General features: G+C 53.9%; 2 protein-coding genes across 3 annotated transcripts in view; both read right to left on the reverse strand.

Annotated features, from left to right (window-relative positions):
• PPP1R12C (protein phosphatase 1, regulatory subunit 12C) overlaps positions 1 to 10,829 on the reverse strand; it is a 20,156-nt gene extending 9,327 nt beyond the window's left edge. Inside the window, exons 1-3 of the mRNA XM_012642994.1 lie at positions 10,509 to 10,829; positions 6,313 to 6,443; positions 6,095 to 6,233 (exon numbers count right to left, since the gene is read on the reverse strand). Of these exons, the coding sequence (XP_012498448.1) occupies positions 6,095 to 6,233; positions 6,313 to 6,443; positions 10,509 to 10,829 (591 nt within the window). The remainder of the gene's footprint in view (positions 1 to 6,094; positions 6,234 to 6,312; positions 6,444 to 10,508) is intronic.
• Positions 10,830 to 14,244: 3,415 nt separating this feature from the next.
• TNNT1 (troponin T type 1 (skeletal, slow)) overlaps positions 14,245 to 22,549 on the reverse strand; it is a 10,716-nt gene continuing 2,411 nt past the window's right edge. For both annotated transcript variants that reach the window (XM_012643205.1, XM_012643204.1), the window contains 8 exons: positions 21,245 to 21,308; positions 20,901 to 21,017; positions 20,607 to 20,684; positions 18,730 to 18,843; positions 18,412 to 18,521; positions 15,358 to 15,448; positions 15,204 to 15,244; positions 14,245 to 14,374 (listed from right to left, as the gene is read on the reverse strand). In XM_012643205.1, coding sequence (XP_012498659.1) covers positions 14,329 to 14,374; positions 15,204 to 15,244; positions 15,358 to 15,448; positions 18,412 to 18,521; positions 18,730 to 18,843; positions 20,607 to 20,684; positions 20,901 to 21,017; positions 21,245 to 21,308 — 661 coding nt within the window. In that variant the 3' untranslated portion in view covers positions 14,245 to 14,328. The remainder of the gene's footprint in view (positions 14,375 to 15,203; positions 15,245 to 15,357; positions 15,449 to 18,411; positions 18,522 to 18,729; positions 18,844 to 20,606; positions 20,685 to 20,900; positions 21,018 to 21,244; positions 21,309 to 22,549) is intronic.

Consider the following 22,549-nt stretch of genomic DNA (forward strand, 5'->3'; position numbering starts at 1 on the left):
CTGGCTAACTTTTTATATACATATTTTTAGTTATCCAGATCATTTCTTTCTATTTTTTTAGTAGAGACGGGGTCTCGCTCTTGCTCAGGCTGGTCTCAATCTCCTGACCTTGAGCGATCCACCCGCCTCGGCCTCCCAGAGTGCTAGGATTACAGGGGTGAGCCACCACGCCCGGCCCACCTTTATTATTTTTTAATACAAAACCTAAAGTTTATCGAGAAATCCAATGTTTTATTACATCTAACTTCTATCTCTACCAATATAATCCTTGACACAGCATCTCCATACATTTTATCACCATTATCACTTGTCTCATCCATGAGGAGGATAAACCAAGCAAAAAAACCACTAAATATTCATGTCATTAGGGCAACAGCTCCTTTCCTACTGAAGTGTTGGTCCCTGTTCCCAAATGTGCTACCACCTAAAGCAATGTGGCAGGAGCAAAGCATGCTTCCCATTAGTCAACTTCATTGTATCCGACTGTCGCACATTTATAGATGTAAAAGGCAAGTTATGACTTAAAATTATCAAAACAGGCAGCCTTTTTGAGGCTGAAATCTTATGTGTTCACTGTCACTTAGAATCTTTATTCTTTTGCATGCTACAAACTCTTGAGACAGAAAGTTAAAGTTGTGTTTTCTAGAAATGTTTAATCTTTCTCCTGGGAAGGTTATTTTGTCTATTATTTTTTCAACGGTGTGAAATTTTTCATGCTTACAAAAGCACTATATAGAGCTGGGCTGTCCTATACAATAGCCGCCAGCCACATGTAGCTACTAAGCGTTCAAGATGTTGCTGATACAAATTGAGATGTGCTGTAACTGTAAGCGCACACTGGACTGCAAAGTGTGAAAAAAAGAAGATAAAGTGACTCACGAATTGTTTTTGTGTACTGACGGCATGCTGAAATGATATTTTGGATATACTGGGTTAAAGAGAATCTATTATTAAAATCAACTTTACTTGTTTCTTTTTACTTTTTAAAATGCACCTACTTGAAAATTTTATTTTTTAAAATTATTTATTGATTTTGCTTCTCAATTAACTTGAAGAGACAGTGAAAATTTTAAATTACACTTGTGGCTCGAATTGGATTTCCACTGGACAAAACTGGCAAAGAACTCATGTACCACCACCCTGCCTGAAAAATTAAAATGCGACAGAGTCAACAGAAGACCGTGTGCCCCTCCCCAGTTCCATTCCACTCCCTCACGCCCCAGAGGTAACCACGATCACGCACAGGTGTTTTGGTATACCATTACTATTTATATTGTAAGACTGCACAGTGGCTCACGCCTATAATCCCAGCACTCTGGGAGGCCGAGCTGGGTCGCCTGAGGCCAGGAGTTCAAGACCAGCCTCAGCAACACAGCAAGACCCGTCTCTACAAAAAAACAGAAAATTTAGCCGGGCACAGTGGCGCACGCCTATAGTCCCAGCTATTTGGGAGGCTGAGGCAGGAGGATCACTTGAGCCCAGGAGTTGGAGGTTGTAGTAAGCTATGATGATGACACTGCACTTTAGCCTGGGTGACAGAGCAAGATCTTCTCTCCAAATTTAAAAAAAAAAAAAGCATCCTTACTACATATATTGTAAACTTCTGCCTTAAGGCTATAAATGGGACCCATGAAATGCAATCCCACAAATTCTCAGTGTTCTTGTCCCACTGCAAGAAACAAGAGTTTCTGTTGCTCCCTGCCAGCACTTGGAACTACCTGAGGGTCAATCCTGCCTGTCTTCGAGTATAACACTCCGCCTTCCAGCCGTCTTGGATGTTGGACTCCAAGTAAGTTCACTTCAAATGTTTCAAAAACACTTTTAAGTCTCCTTCCTGCTCAGTTCTGCACTCCGGTAAGAAGTGGCCAGGGAGGATCCCCTCTGCTCAGAACATGGTGGTCTCAACTGTGTGTCCCTGGGACCATGGAAACAGCACTTGTAGCACAGCTGTTGCTCAGGCCTGCCGGCAGCCATTCTTCCATCTTTAGTGACCATATTTTGACTTTCCTCACTCTTACCTTTGCCCCATGTGGCTCCAATGTGGCAGAGCCCACAGCCTGGCTGCAGAGGTGGGCATCCCACCAGGCCTGTCTATCACCCTTGCTACAGTGATGGGCTCAGGGGCTGGCAAGTGACCAAGGTGGCCCAATGCACATCAGAGAACTGTGGCTTGACGACTGGGAAAGAGGCAGCCTGTTTCAGTCGGGATTTCGGCCAGTAGTTAGGAGCCACACCGAGTACCTCAGTGAGAGAAGCTGCCTGAGAACGAAGCCAACAGAATGAAGCAGAGTGACCAAGAGAAGCTTTTGACTTCGTTTGTGCCCCTGGATCAAACTATGCCTGAAGCCCATAGAACTCGTGGACTTTAGTTACATAAGCCCGTAAGTTGCCTTTTTTAAAAAAGAAATTGTGGTGAAATACACATAACATTTACCATCTTAACCATTCCTAAGTGTACAGATCAGCAGCATTAAGAACATTCACAGCATGGTGCCTCCATCGTCACCACCCGTAGTCAGAACTGTCTCACCTTACGAAACTGAAACTCTGTACCCATTAAGCAACAATTCCCTATTCCTCCCTCCCAGCCCCTGGCTACCACCATGCTACCGTCTATGATTCTGACTATTCTAAGTAACTCGCAGAAGTGGAATCATGCAGTATTTGTCCTTTTGTGACTGGCTTATTTCACTTAATGTCCTCAAGGTTCATCCATGCTGTAGCATGTCCCAGAACCGCCTTCCTTTTTAAGGCTGCGTGGTACTCCACTGCATGTGTGTAACGCACTTTGCTTATCCAGTTATCCAACGATGGACACTCAGTTTGCTTCCACCTCTGGTTACTGTGAATAATGCCAGGCACATGGGTGCACCAACGGCCTTTTCTGGCCTGAGCCAGGCTGAATGGGTTTCTGGTACTTGCACAGAGTCGTGCCTGACTCAGCGCCTGAATCAACTGAGCCAGAGGCCTTTGAGGTGCAGGAGAGGTGAGCTCCGTGCCTGGATGCGACCCGCTGAGCAGGTCAGGTCCTCCCACTGAGCAGCAGACTCAGAGAAAGGAAGGCAGCAGGTGAGGCAGGGACAGTGGAGGGGACGGCTGGGCCTGTCACTGGCATCTCCTCTCCCCACACCCTGCCTGTGAGTGGCTGACAGGGTCACGCTGCAGCTGGCACCTGTCCGGATGCCCAGCACCTCTGGGGGGTTCTCCGTCTTCTAGACGTGTGCCCCACAGGTGGGGGCAGAAGCCCCTGCCCTCCTTGCAGCCGGGGTGCGGCCTGCGATCCCGATCCTGCCCACCGCACCCCCACTGCAGCTCCTGTGTGAAGGTGGGTGTCAAGGAGGGGGCTGGCAGAGGCGTCGGGATTCCAGAGGCAGCGTCCCAGCCCAGCGGCGCAGAGTCTTCCAGCGGAATCGCTGGCATTTGTTGCTGGCTGACCCTACAAGCCAGTACCCGCAACCCGCACAGCTTTGCCCAGCCTTCTCCTCACCCCACAGAAGAGGGCAGAGGGCCCTCTGAGAAGCCCACGCAAGCTATGGGCAACTTATGCAGAAAAACAGAATGTCACGAAGTTCACGGACTCCCCCTGGAGGCCATTCTTGGTCTCCCTGGGATCCGAGGGAGGGTGAGGACTGATCCAGATGGAAGGAGACTACACCGATGTGAGAACCACGGGCAGAGCCTGACCCCAGGCTGGGTCCTGAACCAGAAGGGGAGAGGATAACACACAAGGAGCGGCAAGGGGCCGCCTGGAGAGACCAGGGACAGCGCTGCAGCACCAAGGTTAAAAGGCCAAGGGCCTGATGACAGGAGGGTGCCGGGCTTGCTTCCTACCGAGGCTGCGCGGGAGCTGCCCTTGCGGGAGACGCCTGTGAGCATCAGAGCAGAGAGTTACAGCGTCCCCGACAGAGTCTGAAATGGCTCGGGAATGGGAGGGAGAGACGAAAAGCAAAGAAAGGGAAGAGAAGAGAGGAGGAAGGAAGGAAGGAAAGAAAAAACGTGTTTACATCCGTATGGGAGGAAGGAGGGCATGAGAGCACACAAATGCATCAAAAAGTTAGAAACTGACGAATCTATACTGCATGATTCAGCGAGTCTGCAGAGAGAGCAAGCACACGGGTGGTTGCCGGGGCGAGGGGTACGGCTAGAGGAGATGGCTGAGGGGTGCGGGGTTTTTAGGGGATGATGAAAACCTTCTAAAATCAACGTGGTGATGATGCACGACTCTGAGAATATACTAAAAACCACTGAAGTGTGCACTTTGGGTGAACTGCAGGGCACGTGAATTACATCTCAAAGAACTGTTTAAAAAAAAAAAAAAAACAGCCGGGCGCGGTGGCTCACGCCTGTAATCCTAGCTCTCTGGGAGGCCGAGGCGGGCGGATTGTTTGAGCTCAGGAGTTCGAAACCAGCCTGAGCAAGAGCAAGACCCCGCCTCTACTAAAAATAGAAAGAAATTAATCGGACAACTAAAAATATATAGAAAAAATTAGCCGGGCATGGTGGCGCATGCCTGTAGTCCCAGCTACTTGGGAGGCTGAGGCAGGAGGATCACTTGAGCCCAGGAGTTTAAGGCTGCTGTGAGCTAGGCTGACACCACGGCACTCACTCTAGCCAGGGCAACAGAGTGAGACTCTGTCTCAAAAAAAAAAAAAAAAAACCACACTGGCAAATCTCAGCCCAGGCTATCTGGGTGTTCATGGTGCTATTGGTGCAACTTTTCTGTAAGTTTGAAGCTTTTCAAAAATAAAAAGTTGGGCCAGGCGCGGTGGCTCATGCCTGTAATCCTAGCACTTTGGGAGGCCAAGGCGAGAGGATCGCTCGAGGTCAGTTTGAGGCCAGTTTGAGCAAGAATGAGACCCCGTCTCTACTAAAAATAGAAAGAAATTAGCTGGACAACTAAACATATATAGAAAAAATTAGCCGGGCATGGTGGCGCATGCCTGTAGTCCCAGCCACTTGGGAGGCTGAGCAGGAGGATCGCTTGAACCCAGGAGTTTGAGGTTGCTGTGAGCTAGGCTGACGGTACGGCACTCTGGCCGGGGCAACAGAGCTAGACTCTGTCTCAAAAAAAGTAAATAAATAAAAAGTGGGAGGAAGGGAAGGGAGAGAGCCCAGCTCCAGGGCTAATTCCACCCACTCCCCATGTTATGCACAGGAGGGCTCCCAAACCTCAGATCTTCACCTCCACGTGTCCCACCAGGTATTCATGTCCCCACAGCGCTCTCACGGCCACCTGAACTCCAAGCCCCATGTGGAACCCTACCCTTCTCCAGCCTGGCCGGCGACACCGTAAGCACAGCCAAGCTGAACTCTGCCAGGATCTGTTCCTTCGTCAGAGTCTCCCTTTCCTCCCAAATGGCCCTCCACGGCCGAGCCGGGCACTACGCTCGTGCCTTGTCATCGATGACCACCACCACACGAGGCAGTGCCAGCCGTCCTGCTCAGTAACACGGGAGTGAGCTTCAGGAACGTGCCCGGGGTCAAACAACCAGTCACTGACAGAGCTGGGCGGCAAACCCATCAAGTGGGACTTCAGAAGCCACGCTGGGGACCCAGGGATCCTCTGGGGTGTCCCGCAGGCATCGCACACCTGCGAGAAGCCACACCCCTCCCCCAGGGAAAGTGAACACGGCCAGACACAGAGTTTCAGGGGGTTCTCGGGCCCCACACGATGGACCCCGAGGCACCGTTACCCTCAGAGCCCAGGGAGGGCAGTCCTGCAGCCCCTGCACGCCTCTGCTGCCCTCCCTACCCGCATCGCCTCCAGGGGCACCCACGCCAGGCTCCCGGCAATACCCCGCCAGATGCACTTTTGGACAAGTCCCTTCTGTGTGTGGCTCGATTTCCCCAGCTACTCGGGGGTAAAACGACACTTCCAGCTGACAGCAGTCTGCGCTCTTATTCTGCGCCACTGCTGGGCTCCAGGCAATCCCTGAGGCAGGTACCTACACCCACATTTGGCAGGTGAGGAAACTGAGGCACAGAGAGAGCCAAAGAATCGTAGGAAATAGGTTTGGCCTTTGAGCTCAGGCAGCCTGATTCCAAAGCTCTCAACCTGGGGCCACGGGCGAGGAAGGGCACCCCCGCCCCGCACACGGCACACCAGGGGCCCACCTCGGCGCGCGATTTCCGCCTTCAGCAGCCCCTCCATGGCATCTGACTCAGCCAGGTCCAGGGGCAGGTCCCCGTCACTGTTGACGGCAGCGATGTTGGCCCCATGGCTCAGGAGGTACCTGGGGGTAGGGGGTGGTCAGGGCTGAGGGTCCAGGCCCCTGCCCCATCCAGACCCTGCCCACCCCTCCCCTGCCTCACCTGGCAATGTCCAGGTAACCGCAGGAGGCGGCCACATGCAGAGGCGTCCAGCCCTCGTTGTCCGCCTGGTTCACCGTGGCGCCCTGCTCCACCAGGAAGCGCACCACCTCCAGGTTCTCATCGATGCAGGCCTGCGGGGCGGAAGACAGGGCTGTCAGCACACACCCCTCCAGCCACGGCACACCCAGCAGAGCAGGACTCCCACAGGGAGCCACCCAACAGATCCAGGGGCCCAGTGCGAGTGATGTTGGGAAAGAGACCCTGATGGCCTCTGGCACAGGCCCTGGAGGCCCGACTGGCCACCAGCTGTTTAGGACACTCCTGGCCGCACCATGGTCAGGTCAGCCGGGCATTCGGAGCTCAGTGGAGACCACGAGAGGACTCTCAGCTGCCTGTAAACAGAAAGTGAACAGGGAAGGGATGGGGGCTTCTCATCCAGGTGTGGGAATCCTGACCGGTGCTTGGTAGACACGTTACGACCCGGTCACCACCTGCAGGGTGGGGATCGCAGGGCTCAGACTAAGGGAGGAGGTTCCAGCCCCTCGTCCTTCAGACCCAGGGCTCCAGGCCCCCGCCACTCCCCTTAGACCCAGCCAGTTCCTTCCGAGGGACAAGACTGGAGCGCACACCCCAGCAGATACACTCCAGGAACCGACAGGGCTGGTAAAGTCCCCTGCCCCTGGGATACAGTGGCGGTCCCAGACAGGATTCCCAAAGAGGGCGAGACGCCGGGATTCCTGCGTGCCCAGGAGCCCAAGCTGGCCCAGCTGCTGTTCCCTGAGGGCCTGCTATGCCCGAGGTGCTGCCAGGGGCTTTACTTGGACCATGCTGTCTGATCCTCCCATGCAGGGAGTGAAATCTCGGGAAGGTGGAAGCCCACGCTCAAGCCAGCACAGCAAGCGGGGTCCAGAGGAGAGACCTCGCCCAGGGCTCGTGTGGAAACTGGTGGCACTGGGAGCTGCAGGGGTCCGAGGCAGGGTGTGGGCCTCAACTCCTGGGTCCTCAGGATAAATGAACTCCCCGGCTCCCTCACCTCTCCGAAGCTGCCCATCTGGAGGAGGGGGAGGGAGCTACGAGGGCCAAGAGCATGAAGTCATGGAAACTCAGCCTGCACAAGGGGGGCCACACGTGCCCTGGGAACGGGATGAACTCTGGGCTCGTTTATTTCCACCCGGTTGTCATGGCGATGGGGGAGGGGGGCAAGGAGAGAGATGGGCATTTCCCTTTCAAGGCTCTGCCCAGCACAGGCACCCATGTGAAAGATGCCTGAGGCCTGGGCACCAGGGACCCAGGGATCTAGGCCCAGCCCCTCCTCCCTCGGACCCGGGGTCTGGGCCCAGCCCCTCCGCTCCAAACCCAGGAGTCAGGGCCCCCAGCCCCTCCTTTCGCACCCAGGGGTCCGGGCCCCCGGCCCCTCCCTATTCAGACCTGAGAATCCCGGCTCCCAGAACCCCACTCCTACTCCAGACCCCAATCCCCTAGCCACTAATGCACACGGCAACTTGCACAGGGTGGGAGTCGGGGGAGTGTACCAGGTTTGCCAAGTAGGGGTAGGGGCTGAGGTAGGGGCTGAGGCTTGAGAACCTACAGGAAACACAGCCACGGCAGCAGGCCGATGGTGGAGGACCTGTCCCAGGAAGGGTTCAAGATGGAAATCCCAGCCCCAGGTGGAGGAACCAGCTGACATTCAGGAGGCACCCAGACACGGTGACCAATCGTACCTATTTCCTGGGACTGAGGGTTTTCAGCACTAAAACCAGGCCAGTCCCGTGCAAACAGCATAGGGTGGTCACCCCAGACCCAGACCTGATCCGAACCCGAGCTCCCTGCTTGCCGGCCATGTGACCTGAGGAGGGAACTTCCTTTTTCTGAAACCCAGACCACTTCTGTCCTCAGGCCTCCTGCAAAGCCCTGGAGACCGAGTTCACCAAGCGCTCACCCCACAGTAAGAGGCAAATCCACCCAAGAGGCAGCCGGACAGGCAGGGCCAGGGCAGCTCCTGTGGGGTCCAGGTCAAGGAGGTGGTCTGGGTCTCTGAGGGACGCAGGGGAAGGGTCTGGGTCTGAAAAGCAGGACCAGGAGCCCTGTAGGGAGGGTGCAGGAGAGTCGGGGACATGGGCTGACAGAGGAGAAAGGGGGCACCGAAGCCTGAGCCCCTCTCTTAGGCCCACCGAGGACACGGAAACCCAGAGAACAGCCTCAGGGAAGTGGGACCCCACTCTGGGTGGAGGAAAATGTCCCAGATAGCACTGAAGCCACTGCAGGGACAGGGCCTGGGGGTGGGGAAACAGAAGGGGACAGAGGCAGCAACTCCCCAGTGAACACCTATAAAGCATGACACCCTGCAAAGGGAGTTTTCCACACGTACAACCTCCCTCCTTCACCAGAGCCCTACCAGGGAAGGACTTGACTACTGGCCCCATTTCACAGGTTAGAAAACTGAGGCAAAGAGGAAAGATACTAATTCAATGTCACAAAGTCAAGAAGCTGAGATTAGAACTTAGGACAAACTGATTCTGGTTCTGTTTTTTCCCCAAACTACTACTCTTTTTTTTCTTTTTTTAGAGACGGGGTCTTGCTGTGTTACCCAGGCTGGTCTCAAACTCCTGGCCTTAAGTGATCCTCCTGCTTCAGCCTCTCGAGTAGCTGGGACTAGAGGCGTGAGCCAGCAATGCCCAGACCCAACTGCTACTCTTCTTCAGAATCTGGGAAGTGGACCTGGTCAAGCGTCCTCCCCCTTCCACTCCAATCCTGCCACGCTTTGCTTCCTAGGACCCTCTCCAGCCTCACCAGTAACTGAACCTTAGGGGTTCTGGCAAGGAGAAGGGGCTCCAGGAAATGGGGGTTTGTCACCAGAGAAGGAATCTGTTCAACAGGAGGTGGCAGTTGGACCAACATTGAGAGACTAGGAAGGAGAAGGCCTGGGGATGGGGCTTTTCAGAGGCCAGGCTGTCTCTGGTGGTCCCACTGGGGGGAAGCAGGGGAGAGAAAGGCACCCAGAACCAGAGAGAGCCCTGGGAACATAAGGTGGCCCTGGCTCCGGGACACAGGATCACTGGAGGCAGCAATCAGGGGGTCTTGGAGAGAACATGGGGCCCCAGGTTGGAAGAAGAGGACTAACAGGGTTCTAGAACCCTTGGAAGATGACATCACAGGGGGCTAAGACAGAAGGCACAGTCTATGGGAGGGGAAAGCTGCCCAAATAAAAGGAGAGGTGACCCAAATCCACAGAAGGAGGGGTGACCAGGCAAAGAAAGCAAGATGATCAAGAGGACAGGGTGGTGGCCCACAGCCAGGAAGAGGTGGTGCTTTGAGGTTGTCCAGAAAAAGGGTGATGGATGCAGGCCTGGCCGCAGGAAGGGGAGAGAGGAGAAGAGGACGAGATACAACACTAAGAGAAGGCCCATGGTGAGAGGCACGAGATGGCACAAGATCCACCACGAGAATGAAGAGGGAACCAACTGAGTTAAGAGGTTAGGGGTCGAGAGGACAGAAAGCATGAAGTGACCCAGAAAGGGGAAGCATCCGCTTCACAGAAACAAGGTGGTACAGAGCCTAGAACGAAGTGGCTCAGGAAAGAACATCTTTAGGCAGCAACAAATGGCACGGACCAAGGGAGAGAATGGGGGGTGGGAGGAGAGGACAGAAGCTGAAAGAAGTGGCATTGAAGGATCTAGGCCTAGCCAAGGAGGTGGTCCAGGCCAGAGACTGGGGGAGGAGGAGGCACAGGCCCAGGAAAGAGAAAGATACAGCTCAGTGGAAGCAGCACCTGCCTAGAAAGAGGAAACAGTGGGCCAGAGGTGGCCTGGCAGCAAGCAGAGCTGGAAGAAGTGGTACAGGATCAGGAAAGAGATGGCAGAATTAGGTGGCAGAATAGAACTGGCACAAGTAGAAATGGCACAGATGAAACGAGTAAAGGGCATTCAGGGTCTGGAAGACAGCAGCGTCAAGTGACCACGACCAGGACCAGAGACAAGGACCAGACTGAGCGGTCAGAGGTGGCTCAGGTTCAGGGAGAGGGCAGAGCAAGATCTGGGCAGGCAAAGCCCAGAGCCAATAACGACGGCGCAGATCAAGACTGGCAACGGTGGCTCAAAGTTGGGAAGGGGCGACGCTCAAGGTGGCGCAGATCGAGGGTGGGTCAGTTCCAGGAAAAGAACAGCGCGACGGAGACGACCCAGGGCGGGGGCGCTGACCTGGTGCAGGGCGCTGATGCCGTCGGCGTTGGTGGAGTCGAGCACTGCGCGGGCGGGCGGCGGGGCGGCGGGGTCGAGCTCGGCGCCGGGGCCGGCGTCGGCAGCGCGCAGCATCAAGCGCGCCTCGTCCAGGTCTCCGCCCGCACAGGCCGCCAGGAACTCGGCGGCGCGCTCGAAGCGGACGGTGCGGGCGCGGCGTTCCCCGTGGCCCGGCTCCGCGCCCGCCCGCGCCCCCCACTGCCGCAGCTGCTCTCGCCGCCGCTCACGGGCAGCCGCGGCCGCCGTCCCCGGGCCCGCCGCCGGGCTGTCCTCGCCCGACATCGCGCCGCCCGCCCGCCTAGCGAGCGAGCGAGCACGGACCACAGAACAGCAGCCGCCACAGCCGCCCGCCCGCCCCGGGGGCCGCCGGGAACTGCAGCTCGCGGCGCACCGCCCCAAGGATCTCCTGGCCCCGCCCGACGCGCTGCCGTCACATCGTAGCCCCAGGGCACCCTGGGAATTGGAGTCCGAAGTCCTAAGAGGCGCCTAGTGACCACCCGATGGGATGGGGGAGGGGAGGAGGCAGGTCGCGGGGAACTCTGGGAAATGGCGCTTATGACCGGAAGTTGCTGCTAGCGACTTTCGCCTCTTGCTATTCCCCGAGGCCCACTGCGAAGGCCGCAGCTCCCTGGCGTCAAATGGAAATCGCCTGGGCGAGGCCATACTCTGGGGAACGCTGGGAAATGGAGTCTCGGGCTGAAGGGGTATCCCAGGGCGTGCTGGGAAATGAAGTTCAGGGTATAAAGGTGTCGAAGAGCAGGCCCAGGGGCCTGTGCGGAAATCGACTGGACAGCTGGGCTCTAAAGGGTTTAGAACTGACTTTTCCATATACCTTACCACCTTTCCGCGTACTATATAATTCATTTTGGAATTTTTTTCCCGCCCCTGTCAAGTAGAAATAAGTTCCGTGAGGGCAGAGATTTTTGTCTGCCGTATGCACTACTCATTCTCAGTGCCTAGAACTGAACCTGAGCGTGCGCGATCGAAGATAATTGTGTGAATGAAAGAATGAATGGAGGCCGTAGGTCGTGGGAGGCACCAAGGCACCATGGGAAATTGAGTCCACAACTCAGAAGTCCCTAAAGACAGTTCACCTCCAAGCTTCCTCGGGTGACTGCCCAGAGCATGTTGGGAAATAAGGTTTGCGCTGCAAAGGTCACGGCAACAAAGTACCAACCGAGAGCATGCTGGGAAATATAGTCCGCAGGGTCACGACGTTAGTAGCGCATCTGGTTGTAGGCAGGACCCCAAGGAACCCCAGGAAATCGAGCTTCAGGGCGAGAGAAGTCCAAAATCCTGATGGTAATCCATGGATCACACCGGGAAAGCAACCCAAGGGGCTCGGCCCACAACGACAGAGCCCCCAGAACCTTCACTGACCGACCCTTCTCCCGCGCCCTCTAGGAGCTCTCTGGGAAATGTAGTCCAGGCTCTAGCACAGTCGCAAGGCAGGTTGGGATTTGTAGTTCAGTGCAAGGCGTTCCAGTAGTTTTGAAAAGTGAATCACCTTGTCGCAGACCCAAGTGATAAGCACACCTTAAGAATTCTGCACCTACATCCACATTGGGAAGGTGGCAGACACTTTTAAACAGGATCAGAGATCCATAAAAGTCATACAGCTGCCAAAACTAGACAGAGGCAACAGACTGTTTCCCAGGGGATGTTAGTGTAGCCACCCACTCTGAAGTCCTTAGGCTGGAGCAGAAAATAAACTTCAAATCCCATGAGGTCTATCCTTATACAAAAGGACAGTCCTGGTGACTCTTGGGATGTGTGGTCCCTGAACCGCACACTTTCCACACACATGCGCACCAGCCTCTTTCCCTCACGAAGATAAGTAAACCTTCAGGGTGTTATTGTGTGTGATTGTGGTTATGTGTGTATTTCTGTGCCTGTGCAAAATTGTACTACCTTATAATTATGTGTATTCGATCATGTCTGTGGCTGGGTATACGTAGTTTATGGGTGCTCGTGTTTATGTTTATACATGTTCTGTAAACATGTCTACATATATTTCCATGACCGTGATTTTTGTGTGTGTGGGAAACACAATTTGGGGTATCTACCCAACCCACCCAATGAACCTTGAGACATACTTTGGCCATCAGCTCTATTAGCAATCTTTACATTGATTGCTTTCTTTAGACTTCTATTTTTAAAAATTTATTCCACTGGAATGGTAAAGAATTCTAGCTCTGAAGTTGACAGTTCTGGGTTTGAATGTTGTCTCAGACCACTTCCTGGCTCTGTAACCTGGGCCCAGTGTCACTGTCTCCACCTCCCGGAGTTGCTGAGATGGTGTACATAAAGTATCTGATAATTAGACTACATTGGCTGTGTACGTGCATCTTCATATTCCGCCTGAAAAAATTCTCTTTTGCCGTTTTCTTTTCCGTAGTGAAGACTTTTTCACTTTCCAGGACTGCTGTTTTCTCTCCATGTTAACAGTGGAATGCTTAACCTTGGAACTGTGGGCCCTCCTCACTGCTGGTGAAAATAATCTCAGAAAGATAAGAAGAAGAAAATGGTCCCTCTTCCCCTGTAATAGCAGGAACCATAAAGATGGTTCAGATAAGGAAGTGAAGTGAAAACATCCATGGAAGTATCAAGGTGACTCTCTTGTCCTTTGTAGAGACAGGGGTAAGACTATTATAAGGCCATTCTGCTTTCTGTTATTTTAAAACTGTCCTTAGAATAGTTATTTGCATAAAAACTTTAAAGTGTAAGAGGAAATTGTATTGTCAAAGATACACCATGGCTGACCTGCCTGGGACTATGAACACATTAAAATGTCCCCTGGGTCCCCAAACTCACACCAACGGGAAGGAGGCTTTGAAATTGCTAAACTTCCCAAGAATGGCATCATCCCAAATATCATCTTCAGATATGGGCAGGAAAAGAAGCCTTCCCCCAAATGCAGTGTCGGGGCCACAGTGATTATAGAGATTAAAGGGGTTTTATCCCAGCATGTAGAACGAGGTCTTCCAGCTTTGTTAACATATCATCCCTGTTCCTGTCCAGAGACTGCTGTGGGCTTCCCTTTCTCCCCTTTTCCATATAGTAGTTTATTGTGGTTGCTTTTGTAACATTTTCCCTATTCCTTCTCCTCCATTGTGGATTTAGGGAGAGAGAGCTTGTCTTTTTGTTTATAGGATGCCAAACCATCCAGAGACACATCCAAATAGAATCATATGATATGTGACCTTTTGCGTCTGGCTTCTTCCCCTCAGCATGATGTTTCCAAGGTTAATCCACATTGTGGCATATATCAGTACTTCATTCCCTTTTATGGCTGGACAATATTCCATTGTGTGGACATACCAACCTGTCGGTGGACATTCGAGTTGTTTCTACCTGCGGCTGTTATGAAAGATGCTGCCATGAACGTTCATGTCAAGTTTTTACGTGGACATATGTTTTTGGTTCTCGTGGGCACATACCCAGGAGCAACATTCCTCGGTCGTATGTTAATTCTGTCTCACTTTTTGAGGAACTGCCAGACTGTTTTTCAAAGCACGTGCCCCGTTTCCCACGCCCACCAGCAGTGTGTGAGGCTTCAACTTGACCTATCACTTTAGTGACTGTTGATGACACTCTCCCAAGCCACAGCACCACGGTGATAATAAGTCGATTAACCGTGAGAGCCCGGGGGCATATCAAGAATAATGACATCGAAGAACTCAGCAGACGTCTACAGGGGGAGCATTTATTTCGCGCTACAGATGGAACAAATGCTCGAGGGCTCCCGGGTGCCTCAGGGTGGGCCACTGCCCTGGCGTCCTCACTTCCAGCGGCCTCCAACGCGGCCTTTCCCTGCCCCCTTCCGGCTGCAGGAGAAGGAGGTGGTATCAGGAAGGAGGGGGGGCCCTTCCAACCTCTGAGCCCCCAATTCAGGAAGTCCATCCCCCAAAATATTAGCCCTCCCCGCCCAGAGGAAGATGTGGGCAAAGGCGTTCAACCGGCAACTGGAGTCTCATTCGGATTTAACGATCTGGGTGGGGTGGCTGGTGGTTAGAGGCCTCACTGCCACGTGGGCGTTGATAATATTTGTAGGTGAGCTCAGGATGTTCACGTGGGTGCTGATAAACGTTTATGAGGAACGGGCCAGAGTCGGGGGGTCGGGGGGAGAAGGGCTGGGGGACCTGAGGGTGAGTAATGGGCAAGAGGGGCCGGGGAGGCTGGGGTGAAACTGACAGAGAGAGAGAGATTCAGAGAGAGAGATTGAGAGAAGACTTTTTCAACCTCAGCCCTACAGATATCTGGGGCTGGAACATTCTTTGCTGTGGGGGGCTCTGTCTTGTGCACTGTGGGGTGTTGGGCAGCATCCCATCCAGCCTCTACATTCCAGATGCCTGTGGCCCCTCTCCAGCTGTGACAACTAAATCTCTCCAGACATTGCCCGATGTCCTCTGGGAGCTAGGACTGCCCTCCCCTCACACCCTCGAGGACCACGGATTTAGAGGGACACAGACAAAGGGACTGAGACCTGAGAGACCAAGGGCAGAGAGAGGAGGACAAGGAATGAGAGTGTCCCAGAGAACAAAGGATGGAGACAGAAAGGGGCAGATACCAAGAGGGGGTGGGGGATGGGCACCCACAGAGGGAGGACAGAGGTGTGGGGTGGGGCTGTGGGGAGGGGGAGCGGGTCACACTCACAACTTCTGGGCGTGGCTGATGCGGTTGTACAGCACATTGATCTACAGAACAGGAGGGAGATGCTGGTGGGGACAGCAAGTGGGGACGGCCGCCCACCCACGCCCGGCCCAGCCCAGCCCAGCCCATGCCATCCCCCTACAAAGGCGAGTCCCACCTCATATCTCTGCTGCTTCATCTTTGCCATCAGGTCGAACTTCTCGGACTCCAGCTGGTGGATCCAGTCCGACAGCTCCTGGGCCTTCTCCCTGGCAGGGCAGGAGGGCCGTGATGGAGGAGGGGAGCCAAGCCATGCCTTAGGCCCAGAGGTGGACAAGGACTCTGGCCCAGAGAGGTTGGGGGAACCACCAAACCCACACAGCAAGTCTCCGAGCTCAGTGTTGTTGGCAGCATTTTGTTAATATTTGAGGCCAGGGGTCTTTAAACTTGGGCACACTTTCTCCACCTCCAAAATGGAGAGCTCACGTTTTCCCAGGGGAAAGGAGGGTGTCATTCAGGGTTAAGAGCTCAGGCTCCAGAGTCAGAAACCACCCCTGGTTCAAATCCCACTTCTGCCATTCGTGGGTTTATGACTCTGGCCAAGTGACTTCTTTTAGAATCCTGTTTCCCTCCACAAAAAATATAGAAATAAAAGTGGAAGAGGCCGGGCGCAGTGGCTCACGCCTGTAATCCTAGCACTCTGGGAGGCCGAGGCAGGAGGATCACGAGAGCTCAGGGGTTCAAGACCAGCCTGAGCAAGAGCAAGACCCCATCTCTGCTAAAAATGGAAGGAAATTAGCTGGACAACTAAAAATATATAGAAAAAATTAGCCGGGCATGGTGGCGCATGCCTGGAGGATCGCTTGAGCCCAGGAGTTTGAGGTTGCTGTGAGCGAGGCTGACGCCGCGGCACTCTAGCCCGGGCAACAGAGTGAGACTTTGTCTCAAAAAATAAATAAATAAATAATGAAAATGTTGCCTATCTAACATCCCTTATCTCTTTCTTTAAAAACAGAACCTTGTGCAATTGGCTCCGTTGAAAAACTACATTTCCCAACCTCCCTTGCAGGTGGGGATGCCCAATGGGGTGAAAGTAGATCATCAGTGGGGCTTCCAAGAAAGACTTTATGGCTCTTCTCCTGGAACTTCTTTCCACTGCTTGGATCATGAACGTGATGTCTGGAGTTCCAGCAGCCATACTGGGCCATGAGGTGATTTTGAGGATGGAAATATCAGGCTAAAAGTGACGGAGCAGAAAAATAGGACGGGTCTCTGATGATTTTGTAGAATTGCTATACCAGCCATGGAGTACCTACCTTCAGATTTCTTCTATGTGAGAAACTAAACCTCTGTATTTTAGGCTGCTGTAGTCAGACCTCAGTTACTAGAGGCCAAACTTATTCTTAAATGATAAAAAAAATCTGCACTGCGCTGTTGTGGGCTGAGATAACATGTGTCAAGTGCCTGGCATACAGGCATAGGGCAAATACTCCATAAAGCTGATGTTAGTGTTCATTTTATTATTAGTAACACTCCTTGGGGTGTTTTTGTGTTTGTTTGTTTGTTTTCTGGCTAATGGCTTTTAAATGCCTTCTCCTTCATGGTGTATTTTATTTAAGAATTTTATAGGCCAGGCATGGTGGCTCACGCCTGTAATCCTAGCACTTTGGGAGGCCAAGGCGGGCGGATTGTTTGAGCTCAGGAGTTCGAGACCAGCCTGAGCAAGAACGAGACCCCGTCTCTACTAAAAATAGAAAGAAATTAACCAAACAACTAAAAATATATAGAAAAAATTAGCCGGGCATGGTGGCGCATGCCTGGAGGATCGCTTGAGCCCAGGAGTTTGAGGTTGCTGTGAGCTAGGCTGACGCCATGGCACTCTAGCCTGGGCAACACAGTGAGACTCTGTCTCAAAAAAAAAAAGAAAAAGAATTTTATAGCCCCTTCATATGCCTCTGGTTTCTCCTATCTAATAAATAAAGTTTAGGTAACTTGAGATCCTCAAAAAATATCATTGGAACTAAACTACGAGTATGTGTCAGGGGACAAACAAAGGAAGGAAAAGAAAAAAATGAGCATCGACTGCATGTTATTTTATGCCGGGCCTGCAATGATATTTCACGTGGCGGAGGGCGCCTAGCCAGCCTCAAGGCTTCCAAGAGCCAACCGTGCACGTGTTTTCCCAGCTCCACCTTCAGTGCCCGCACACTGGGAGTCAGAAGTCAGCAAGGCGGTAGTATTTATACAATGGAAATGGGCAAGCGCTAAATCTAGACTATTTTCCCCTGGAGAGCCAGCATGGAAGCAAAGAGTGGGGACTATTGCACCAGACTGCCCGGGTTCAAATCCCAGCTCTTCCACTTGCTAGCTGTGCAACCTTGACAAGGTTACTTAACCTCTCTGTGCCTCAGGTTCCTCATTAGTAACACAAGGATAATAATAGTATCCACCTCATAGGATTGTAAACCCTCCATAGGAAGCTGCTGCTATTATCATCATCATTATTATTATTTTCTCGCTGAGCTTTCACAACTCTGTGAGGTAGATTTATCATATTCTCATTTCACCAATGAGGAATGGGAGGTCCAGAGACGTTCGACAACATGACTAAGGTCACACAGTAGCTGGCGGAGCTAGCACTGAGCCCTGGCAAGGGCCCTCAGGGCTTGAGCACCAAACCCTAGCACGATGCCGCCTCCGAGCGGTTGAAGCTTTTGACTATTTGAGCTGTGCCCCAGCCACGCCCCATCAGGATGCAGATGACAGCCCTGAAGGAAAGACCCTCCCCAGCCTCCCTCTGTGGCTTAGCACAGGAGGCAGCCTGTCCTGGCAAGGGGATGTGAAGGAGAAGACCGAGTCTCATGGGGCAGGGACTCAGCTAGAAAATTCTTGCCAGCACATGGGATTTTAGCTTAGGTAGAAGAGCCCATCCTGAGCTCCACGGCATATTATCAAGTTAACAAAATCTCCTAAATGGGGGAGCCGTCTTGTCTGGCTTCCCCCCATGTCATCTGCCAGAGTCTAAAGGCCACAGTGGGTTCTATATCAGTGATCAGTGACATGTTTCACAGAGAAGTCAGCGGGGCCCCAGAGAGGGGGAGCCACTTGCCCAGAGTCACACAGCACCAGGGCTCAGACCCAGAGCATCTGCCTACCTGAGTCTGGGCAAGGGTTCTTATCTCTCTGTCTCAAACCCAGGCCCCTCCAGCCCCGAGCCCCCCACAACACCTACCGGAGCTGGTCCTCCCCCATGTAGTCAATTTCCAGAGGCTTCTTACGCTCGGACAGGATTCGCACTTTCATCTCCCGCCCTGTCTGCCGTTTCCCACGCTTCTGTTCGGCCTGCGGGTTGGGGAAGGGGCCCCTTGAGCTAAAGGTCAAATCTCCCAGGAGGAGGGTCAGACCCAGGAACCCCCACACCCAGGCCCTGCTCCCTCAGACCCTGAAGTTCATACCGCTATTCTCTCCTCCATCCAGAGCCAGAAATCTGAACCCTCCACTCCCTCCTTCCCCAGAACTTAGACCTCAGGCTGCTGCATGCTGAGCTCACCTTGACCAGGTAACCTCCGAAATGGGCCCCCATGTTGGACAGAACCTTCTTCTTTTTGGCATCATCCTCCGCCCGCTTCTTGGCCTCTTCCTCTTCCTTCCGCATCTTCTCCTCCTGTGGGAAGAAAGGGGTGAACCCCATGGGCTCCCCTCCAGGACGGAGGGAGGAGGGTCCTGGGATGGGAAGAGGGGGCTCATTTCCCTGCTGACTGAAGCTGAGGCTCAAGGATCCATCAGACCCAGAGCCCGAGAGGCAAGGGCAACATCATGATTGGCGAAAATGAAGGAGCCCTCTCCCGGCCCCTCCAGGCCTGACTGTGTGACCACCTGCAATTCTCTTCCACTCTCCAGGCCTTAATATCCTCCCAGCAAAAATTAACATGAGGAGAGAGGAGGAACACGCTTGCTTGTTCTGCATCCCCCCAGCCTGAATAGCCAATGGCCAACTTTGCTGTGTGACCGCAGTCCAGATACTCAACCACTCTGAGCCTTGGACTCGCTTAATCTCATGAGACGAGAATTCATTTTCAGAGGGTTAACAAAGGTGACTGCTGATGGGACTGGGGATTTGGGGCACTAAAGAGGCTGATGGGCTCGAGCCTGAGGAAGGGGTTCTAGAATGTTCAGTGAAGGCGTTACAGTGTTCCAGAAAAGCTGCACTGCATATTCCACAAGCAGTGGCTTATCCACGCTGAACCCCCTCTGCCCTCCGAAAGGGTGGTGAGGTGGACATGGTTTTCTGCACGTCCAGCATTCCCTACCTGAATGAGTTTCCTATTGTTGCATTAATTTGCAAACTTAGTGGCATAAAACAGTGTAAGGCTATTATCTTGCAGTTCTGCAGGTCTGAAATCTGAAATGAGTCCCACTGGGACGAAATCAAGGTGTGTACAGAGCCGGTTCCCTCTGGAGGTTCTCGGGGAGAGTCTATTTCCTTCCCTTTCCCCGCTTCTGGGGCCGCCTGCAGTCTTTGGCTCGTGGCCCTTTCCTCCCCCTTCAAAGGCAGCAATGTGGCATCTTCAAATGTCTCTGTATCCGACCCGCCTGCCTCCCTCTGTTAAGGACCCACGTGATGGCATTGGGCCCCCCAGATAATCCAGAACAATCTTCCCATCTCGAGATCCTTACTGAATCACATTCATAAACCCCCCCTGGCTGCGTAAGGTAATGCACTCACAGACTCCGGCGAGCAGGATGTGGATATCTTCGGGGGACATTATTCTGCCTACCACCCTACCCTACTGTTACTCTTTAAAAGTGGTTGGAGTGGGGACCCTCCTCGATGCCGCAGTGGGTGATGTCCCCAAGGCGTAAGCCACTCAAAGAATTCTAACCACTCTCCCCAGACTAGCCAGTGATCAGCCCCATGACGGACAGGTGGACAGTCTGAACACACCCCAGGGTTTGTGCAGTAGAGAGAGAAAAAAGGAGTTTAAGCTAGAGCTGCTGGTGGCCATCCTGTGAATCAGGGTGTCCAGTAGGGTGACCAACCAGTCCAGTGTGCCTGGGACTCATGGGATGTAGGATTTTCAGGGCTAAAACCAGGAAAGTCCCAGGCAAACCAGGAGCTGGTCACCGTAGTGTCCACAAAATGTGGGCCAAGGGTTGGGAAGATAAAAGCTCCTTCTTTGTGGTATCATTTGAGTCCCTTGATCCAACCATGCCTGAAGCAAGCCAAATTCTAGTTATATGAGCCAATAAAATTCTCTTTCTCCTAAATCCAGTTTGGGTTGGGATTTCCATCTTTTCCAACAGAAAGATCCTTAAAGAATACAGCAGGGGGGTTTTCTCAGGACGACAGAGAATATCAGGAATGGAAAACGGAACACCCAGCCGAGGAAGCGCCCTGCAGTCTCCCAGGGAAGGGGAGGCACCCACCGCCAGCTTCGCCTGACGCTCGCGTTCCTTCTCCGTCCTGAAGCGCTGCTGCTCGGCTCTCTCCGCCCGGCGCCGCTCCTAGAGGAGAGAGAAGCATGTGGGGGTGCAGAGACCTCCACCCCAATCATTCCTCCCCACAGCAGGCTTGAGCGTGGCCACCGGCTGGGGTAAATTCCCGAAAGTCTCGGCCTGCGTTCTGTACTGGGACAAAAACCATTCTCCGCTATCCCGAGACCCGAGGGGGCGGCACAGAGCGAGGAAAGACTCTGGGGACCCGGGACCCCCCCGACTCACAATGCGCTCTTTCAGCGCGATCAGCTCCTCTTCCTCTTTCTTCCTCTGCTCAAAGTGCACGTCGATGAGCGTCTGCAGCTCCAGCAGGTCCTTCTCCATGCGCTTGCGGTGGATGTCCTGCCGGGGGACAGGCAGTGGCGGCCCCTGAGACCCCGAGAAGCCCCAGCGCCAGGTGCAGGCAGCCGGGAGCCCTTCCCCGCAGGAGGCGATGGCTCACTGGTCGGCTACTCTAAGGACACGCCTCCCCGAGGCGGGAGTGGGAGGCCGCCTGGTCCTGACTGGCACGAAGGCGCCGCGAGGACGAGCTAGCAACCGAGCCCGGCGACCGGGGACCCGCCACTTACATCGAAGTCAACGCGCTCCCCTTCTGGGATCTTGGGGGGCATCAAAGGAGGCACCATCGGACGGCTGAGTGGACAGAGACGGACGAAGACCATGAGCAGCCGACCTCCCGACCCGCCCGCGACTGCAGCTGTCCTCGTGGCGGCCACTAGCCACCCCGGCTCCCCACGCCCTCGACTGTGGCCGGCGGGGACTGAGATGGACCGTCAGTGCCAACCGAACAATGTCAGATACCCCACTAGGATTGCTTTATACCGATGACATGTTGGAGTAGTAAAATCTCGGATATAATGGGTTTAATAAAATACGCTATTTTACCTATTTCATTGTACTCTTGAAAATGTGGTGGTAAAAGAATTTACGCGAAGGCCAGCCCCCAGCGCCCTCCTCGGTTTCCTCCCATCAGCACTCCCGCTTCCTCGGAATTCTCCTTTCCTTGGAGTCTGAGGCAGAACCTTCTCCTGACCTGCCTCCCACCTCGCTGGCTGTCCCCCCTCTGCCTCCTCGTCCCCCCCGGGGAGCCCCGAGGGTCTTCCTTTGCCGCTCTGCTCGTGCGCAGGCACGCTCACGGCCAAGCGCGTCCACCCCCGCGACTTCAGTTACCAGCCACGACGAGGACTCGCCAAGTCTGCCTCCCGCTCAGACTCTCTCCGGAGCCGGGCTCAGGTTAACAGATGTCTCCTGGGCATTTCCCACCTTCCCGCCCACCGCGCTCCGGCAGGGCTCCTCGACCTCTCCAAGAAGGAGGCGGCGGCTCCAGCATCCTTTTGGTTCCCCAGTGCCCCTTGGGAGCTGTCCTCACCTCCTCCTCTCCTGGCCCCAATAATTCCCAAGTCCTGCCTCCTTCTCAGTCGGTTCCCTCCCCTGCACCCCACGGCTCCTGCTCCAGCTTAGACCTCTCCCCCTCCCACCTGCACCATCACTCCAGCCTCCTCTCTGGCCTCCCTGCCTCCAGCGTGTGGCTTATCCTCCTCTATGATCCCAGAGGGACCTTTCTAACACCCAGAGCCAGCCCCGTCCCTCCCCGCAACCCCACACTGCCTTTAGGATGAAGACGAAGCAACCAGCCTGGCACTCAAAGCCCTTCCCCTTCTGGCCCCAGCCGGCTTCTCCAGCATCTCCTGTCCTCACTCACAAGCACACACATTGCCTGGTTCCCTGACCAGGTCATGCACTTTCGCACCCCTGGGCCTTTCTTTGCATGTGCTGTGCCCTCTGCCTGTGATGCCCTTCCCATCCATGACATACTCCACCCCGGCGGCCTCACCCGCACCAACAAGCCTTCCCTGACCCTGAAGCACATCTGC

This window comes from Propithecus coquereli, unplaced genomic scaffold, assembly GCF_000956105.1.
Source record: "Propithecus coquereli isolate 6110/MARCELLA unplaced genomic scaffold, Pcoq_1.0 Scaffold193, whole genome shotgun sequence".
Classification (NCBI taxonomy): domain Eukaryota; kingdom Metazoa; phylum Chordata; class Mammalia; order Primates; family Indriidae; genus Propithecus; species Propithecus coquereli.